The sequence below is a fragment of the Athene noctua genome, chromosome 2 (genome assembly GCF_965140245.1).
Source record: "Athene noctua chromosome 2, bAthNoc1.hap1.1, whole genome shotgun sequence".
Classification (NCBI taxonomy): Eukaryota; Metazoa; Chordata; class Aves; order Strigiformes; family Strigidae; genus Athene; species Athene noctua.
The window spans coordinates 16,418,994-16,426,048 of NC_134038.1; the positions used below are offsets into that span (position 1 = coordinate 16,418,994).

A 7,055-nucleotide genomic window follows, 5' to 3' on the forward strand; every position below is an offset into this window, starting at 1 on the left:
CTGTGCTATACTGTGATGTCATTCGGTGTTAGCCAGTGCTTTGGTTCAGCATTTTCAAGTTGCATTCTTCCTATCTAAAAAGGAAGAATAAACCAGAGATAAACTAGACCCACTAGAGCTGCCATTATAATGTCAGCAATATCAACGCAATCACATGCCCTCCAGGATCTTCTTAATAAATAAAGATCATGAATAACAGACATATCAGTTCACATGGGGTTTACAGTCATTTAGGCTGGAAGAGACTTCTTGAGGGCATCTGGTCACTTTGCGAAAGAGTTAACTTTTGTATTCAAACAATACAGATACATAAGATACTAAGCTTTTTTAGGTCAATTCCAACGGCCAAAACTCCGTCAAAACTAGTTTTAGTAAAAATAGCAACCTAGATGTAGAAAGAGGTCTAGAATCCCACCAAAACCTGTATGAAACCCCAGAAGCATTTCTAAAAAACTGCTATCGATCATGTGAACTCTTTGGCAGGAATTAAGATGCTGGAGAGAATAATGAAACATGAGGGCTCCTAAGTATTTTGTCACAAACCCCATTACTAAACAACAGAATAAATGACTAGGACAATAACCTGCAAATGTTGAGATGCAGTAATAAGCAGTACCACCTCATAAAAATAAGTTTTAATATTAATAACTTGATTTCACACGATTAAACATTAATCTTTCTTTTTGCAAAGTTCAAACAATGTTGAAGTCCTGCATTGTTTACAAAGATGGGTTTACTCTTCTTCATTCTTCTGAACTGACTGCACAGCTTCTGCTTTAACTCTCTTTCGCTTTCTTTTTCTTCTTTTATTCTTTTCAGCAGAAGGCTCCTGACCCTCCTGTGTTTTCTTCTTTTTTTTCTTCAGACAGCTGAGAGGATTAGGGCCACCTGCCCTTTTACGTTTTCTTCTCTTTTCACCTTCTTGCTTTGCTAGACCTTCTTTTTCTTTAAGCTGCACAATACTTTGTTTTTGGTGCTCTGGAACAAGCTGATTTGTCTGCAACTTTTGAACAAATGCCAAAGATTTAGGAGAAGGTTTGTCTAGCACCATAGTGTTCTGAATAATAAAAAGGAGAGGAACACCGGCCTTCTTTTTGACTTTGTTTGCTAAATCCTGGTCCTGTAAAATTAAATACTTGAGTCAATATTTTGGGATTAAACAATATTTGCAATTCAAATGCACCTATGTTTAATATAAAACTACAAAGATAAATTACATTATGAAAAAGATAAGAAACTTAATCTAGCAGATATACATTGCAGTGCCTTTCAGAACAATTTAAATTTCAATTTCACTCCGATTAACTGTACTTCTGATAGAAAATTTATTAACATTTCCTTTTTTCATGCATGTATAAGCATACTTTCATTTTTTGAGGAAAAAGCCCTGTTTTTCTGGTATGCAGTCCACCAGAAGAAGTAAAATAATTTCTTCTATAACAAGTAATTTAAAACTCCTTATATCTTACATAAGTATACAAAATTCTACTGTAAACCATTTTATGTATCTTTTACATATATATAATTGATACATACAGACCTACGAAAAAACCTGCCTTTCTTATTTGTACACAAGTTCAACCTCTATTCTTTACTTAAACCCTCCACAGTTTCTTAAAATTGAAGTTATATGGTCATTTAACACTTAATTTCACTTTTCAGACTACTGCAAAAAAACGTTCAGGGCGGGGGACGCACACAGAGGCAATATGCAAATTAACATTCATCAACTGTCTTACATGTCTATATGTAGTCAGTATGTTTTCTACACCTTCTGCTAAACTAAGCAATATCCTTCTATGGTTAAAACATCTAGTTCAAGTAAGACAAAAGATTCCCTCCTTAATTAGCAAATATATTTAAGAGGGAACAAGGCTTTACGAGATTAATTCCCACAAGCTTAAAATCTATTAAGATTAAAAATCTAATAATCGAGGTTTCTCTAGGTTTCCTTATCCTTGGTATCAAGGGATCACAGAGTTACATTTCTCATGAGTATTTACCTGTGTAGCGATAAAGAAGTGATGAGGGTTGCCTTCTTCAATCATGGAAATTAAACAGGCTGAACCACTCACAGGATCCTTGTGGTGAGAACAGTTTCGAACCTGAAATCTCTGGGCAATTAATTTTGCTCCATACAGTGCTTTCCCCAATGATTCCAGTTCTTTCAGAATACATCTGAAACCCAAAACCAACAATGATTTCTAAACAAGAAAATAACTATGAATTTTTTACAGCAGCAAAAGGTTGACGTGAGTTAATTAGGTATGAGCAATGCCCAGTTGTTCAGCATCTAGGATTTGTAAATGGCACCCTGTAATCTGAAAGCAGTAGCTCATCTGAAAACATCAGCAAGATTCCCTCAGTTCCAAATGAGATTAACCAGTGACAACATTAAGTTACATTAAATAATATAAAAATATTTCCCATCAATGACAATGCCAAGTCCTTATGTTTATGCTCGGATACCACCTAGCATATGAACTACTACTTAACAAATAAAGTAACTTCAATTAGCACAAAATGATTAATCACTGCATGCAAGTTAAACTTTGTATTAATGTCCATCTCCTTGCTTAAACTTGCTGTCTGAATCCAACCAACCCAAGCAGAAGAAGAAAAAAGACTGTCCATACGATTAAAAATATGGAAGTTCATGGCTCCATAACATTCCAACTAGACAATAAAATCCTGCTCTGAGCAGCATTCGGAGCAGACGTCTACACAGGACAGCATAGCAGTCTACAGGGATGCTATGTGGATACTCAGAAACGAACAGATGAAACCCAACTTACTCCAGCCAGTGATTCTCACTATTAAATGTGGGCAGTGGCAGGAATGTATGGCCTTGAAATAGAGCTTCAAGCATATGCCAGCAACTATTTGTCTTTCCAGAGAAGAAAGTTTATCCTTTGAGGTCAGTCTGTGAAGACCTGAGCCTGTTCTTTTTACAAAGACCCTCACAGCAAGCCAGCCCATTTCCTCAGGGATGCTCTGGTCATGCCACTGAGGTGCTGCCTCATCAACTTAGCATTCTGACAGCCGAGAAAACAAGTCTGTTCAGCTGCCCTAAGTGAAAACACCTCCAAAAGACCAACAGATGTTGCTCAAAGAAAGAAGAAGAGACATTTAGACATGACTGGAATACAGTTTGGATCAAAGTGATTTTGGAAGCTTTCACAGCCAAGGTCATGACTGGATACTTTCTACTGTTTAGAGGTATGGGTCAGCTCTGCTTTGCAAGATACCACAGCGTTTGATTTTTGTAGCCTAGGGTATACATCTTCCTGGTATTTCCGTACTTGTCTCCACGGTGGGCAGTTGGCTATTCTGCCATTGCAAAATCCATGTGAGGGAGACTTTATTATATGCAATATACAAAGCCAAGCGAAAACAAAGCCAACTGCAAGGCAACTTAGATATTCAGAGTGCATGCTTTCCTTCCAGGACTTTGTCTAACACATCTCTGCTCTCCCTTTATAGCAACTCCTTTGGAAACAATCCCTTACTGGCAGGCTGGAACTCCAGCGAAGCAGGAATCCTGCCGGCCCAGAGATCCGAGCCCGGCTCCCTTGTTCCCACACGTCCCTCGCACACCGGGGCTACCCCTCACCCGTCTCATCCCTCAACAGTTTCTGCCATCTTCCGAACGGCGGGTGCTACTGACAGCAGCTGCCCCCCTCCTGCCCCGAACTCCTGCCCACAACGCTGCCCCTCGCCGCGGATCCCGCCCGCGGCCCCGCCACCGCGCGCATGCTCCCCGCGGCCGCCCCGCCCCGCCCCGGGCATGCGCCCTGCGGCTCCCGCCAGCGCGGGCTCCCTCCGCCGCGGGCTCCCGCCGCCGCCCGCCAGGCGCGCGGGGCCGCACGCACCGGGTGGTGCAGAGCTGCGTGGCGCCGCCCAGGTACCCGGGCAGCTGCTCGCGGATCTGGATCTTGTTGCGGAGCGCGGCCTGGCAGAAGGTGCCGTCCAGCAGCACCTGGAAGGGCTCGCGGAAGTGGAAGTTGTGCTTGTAGAAGCCCATATTCTTCTTGGCGTGCTTCTGCCGCGTCAGCTTCATGGCGCCGCCGCCGCCCCCGCCCGGAACGGCCGGCGGCTCCCCCGGAAGCTGCGCCGGGCCCGGCCGCCGCCGCGGAGCGGGGCGGGGCCTTCCGCGGCCCCCCGCCCCCCCCGCGGCGTGCGGGAGCCGGAGCAGCCTCCCCCGCTCGGGCCGCCCTGCGGGTCCGCTCCCGCTGCGGGAGGTGCCGGGCAGAGCACGTGTCCCGCTGCGTTGGGCCCCCCGCTGCCGCCGTGCGTGGCCCCCGGTGCGTGGCCGGCGGAGCTGCGGCCTGCCCGCCGTGCGTGCGGCCTGCCCGGGGCCTGGCGCACCCACCTGCCGCTTCGCACTGATGCCCTGAAGATGAGTTCGTTACCCTGTGTTTTGCAGTGCCACGCCAGCTCCTGCCGTTTGCTAAGATCAGAAACACACGATTCTGTTTTTTCTAATTCACTATAATGATTAAATTGCAATTGCTGTCCCAGAAACTATCCCAGAATCATGCATCAGCATACTTGCCTCGGGAAGGCCTGTTCGATGCCTGCCTGTGTTGTTTGCCGTGTTGGCTGTATCAACGTAAACTCCCTCTGCACGAAATTAAAGTTAAAGGCTTATATTCTACATTTTAATACTATTACTTTTTTTTTTTTTTTTTTTTTTTTTCCATGACAAATAGAAAATTTAATTTCACTATAGCTGGGGGAAACAGCTGTCAGAAAGCTAGATTGCACAAACTCCTCCCTGTCCAACAGAAAACATGAGTGCACCAGACATTTGGCAGTTAAACTGAATTTGATGCCTGTATTTCCAGGCAGGCAAAGAGATATGATGTCTTAGCACCATCAAAATGATAATTGGAGACATCTGTCCTGCTATGCAGGTACATCTGGAGGCATCTTTACCAGGGACAACTGAATTGCAAACAAAAAATTGCAGGTACCTGCCAGTTAGCTGTAATCAGTCAGACTTTATTCTAAATACCCACCTGTCATACTGGTCTTTTTGCTTGCAAACAGACATGGAAAACATCTGCTTCCAAGCGGGTTAGTCAGTGTTAGGAGAAACTGAAAAATAATGCATTTAATTACTATTCTAGAAATTAAAATATTTAAATGGGAAGATATTTTAAAGTACTTACAGGACAAAAAGTGTGAAGAACATGTGATTAAGAGTATTTTCCATGGGATATCATTGCACTGTTGACAGCATTTTTCTGTCATTAAATCCTTCTTTCCAGCTGTCTTCAGGAGACAGTTGCATATGCTCTTGAGTATCATGAACATACATAGATACACACCTTACTCTGTGAGCTAAGTGATGTGTTGAATTCATTGGTCTTTATTAAATTTCAGTCCTGTGGCCAACATATTCCCATACTGGCGTGGTATCTCAGTTCTTCTATCTAACTGCATAGTTTCATTATTTAAAAAATTAGACAAAAACTTTCAGCAAGACTCCAGAGTAAAACCTTATTAATTACTTTTTCTTCAAGTAGTTTTTTTCTTTTTTTTTTTTGTGGGTGGGATGAGGACTAATTAACTGTCCAAAGACAGGCAGTTGTTCCTTATTAAGAACACTTCCCACATTTCACAGCTAGAATGCAAAATCTACAATGATAACAGCTGCTGTTGCAGAATGGAAATAAAGAGCAGAAACAAGTAAATGAGAGCTTGAACTAGCCATCATTTTGACTAAACGCAAAGTAAGATATAATCCAGAGTAGGGTGTTAAATATCGCTGTGATGAGATACTTCTTCCCTGTTCAGTTAGTAAATGGTATCATCACAGAGAAGTTGTAGTGTTAATGGTATGGTGAAATATGTTCAGAAGGCTGGCTGGCAGGCAAAACAACAGCGCAGATTTCTCCTCTGTATTGTGCAGAGGATAGCATTTATTGTATGATAAACTACTTGCAGTACCATTGTGCAAACTGTATTTCACTTTTACACATTTCTTTAGATAAATTTAAAATGCTAGAAGTAATAAGTATAAGAATAGCGGTACAGAGAAGTACAGTTTTTTCTGTATAAAAAAGCATTTTTTATACAGAAAATTGTATTGCATTTTGATAGTTTGACAGTACTTTGCATATAATTCACCATGTTCCTTTCAAGTTTAATTCGTTTACTATTCCCATGAGCCATCTGTAAAGTGGATTTCTTATTAAGTGTAGGGATCTTATGGGAGCTGCTGAATCCAGTGGTCTTCAGGACCCAGTGATGGCTCAGCCAGCCCAGCTGGCTGCTGAAGTCCATCCATGTACACTTTTGGACCCAGGAGGATTCTTAGGTTCATGTGTGTCTTGGACAAGCATATGCATGCACACACACGCATAGAGGGCACTAACACAGCCAGCCATGCAGACTACCATGGCACATTACATTTAACTCTAGCAGAAATCATATATAACATGAGCTCCCTCTCTTCAACTGATGAGGAATGACATTCCCAAGCGACCGCTCACATGCCCTCACTCCCTATACTCCCACACCCACGTTCACAGGTCCCTCAAATACCAGCCATCAGTCAATCTAATACCTGTGTCTGGACCTTGGCTTCCCTAACCCGTCCATGCATGTCCATCTCTTCCTACTCACTGGCTAGTCCATCTTAAATCTGCTAGTGCATTACACATCCACAGGATTAGATTCACTGGGAAAAGATAACTAGTTGAGAAAGACAATTAATTAAGAAAGGGGCTTAAAAAGAGGATAGACTGCTGTGATCAGGCAGAGAGCTCAGTCAGACAAGTGTACTGACTGCTGCCAGCTCATATGTGAGCCCCCTCCACCCCATTGCCTCACACATCTCATTAGATCCACCCTGATCCTTCCTTTCCCTGCCTTTGGCCAGTTCTGTGAACATCTCATAGGACGTTTTACATAATCCCACAAGACCCTGCTGATATCCCTTAAGAAGTTTTACACAGTCCCATATGCCTCCTCAAATATCTTGTGATGCTCATGAAAACCATGTTTCCCCCTTCTTACAGAGATGAGGCTCAGGCTGACTGACCCTC

General features: G+C 43.0%; 1 protein-coding gene across 2 annotated transcripts; it reads right to left on the reverse strand.

Moving 5' to 3' along the window:
* Positions 1-620: 620 nt before the first annotated feature.
* Positions 621-4,097, reverse strand: UTP23 (UTP23 small subunit processome component). Of its 2 annotated transcripts, none has more exons than XM_074897600.1 (3): positions 3,873-4,097; positions 2,004-2,178; positions 621-1,120 (listed from the first exon to the last, which is right to left on the reverse strand). In XM_074897600.1, the coding sequence occupies exons 1-3, from the start codon at positions 4,058-4,060 to the stop codon at positions 734-736; spliced, it is 750 nt and encodes a 249-aa protein (XP_074753701.1). In that variant the 5' UTR covers positions 4,061-4,097; the 3' UTR covers positions 621-733. The 2 variants fall into 2 exon arrangements, with proteins under 2 accessions (XP_074753701.1, XP_074753703.1); XM_074897602.1 differs by lacking the exon at positions 3,873-4,097 and adding an exon at positions 3,510-3,646.
* Positions 4,098-7,055: the final 2,958 nt, after the last annotated feature.

Excerpts from the sequence above, each read along its gene's own strand:
- UTP23 (XM_074897600.1), bottom strand. The coding sequence starts at position 4,060 with ATGAAGCTGACGCGGCAGAAGCACGCCAAGAAGAATATGGGCTTCTAC. Across the intron at positions 2,179-3,872 it reads ACGCAGCTCTGCACCACCCG|ATGTATTCTGAAAGAACTGG; the intron begins GTGCGTGCGGCC and ends TTTGGGTTTCAG. Across the intron at positions 1,121-2,003 it reads ACTTCTTTATCGCTACACAG|GACCAGGATTTAGCAAACAA; the intron begins GTAAATACTCAT and ends TTAATTTTACAG.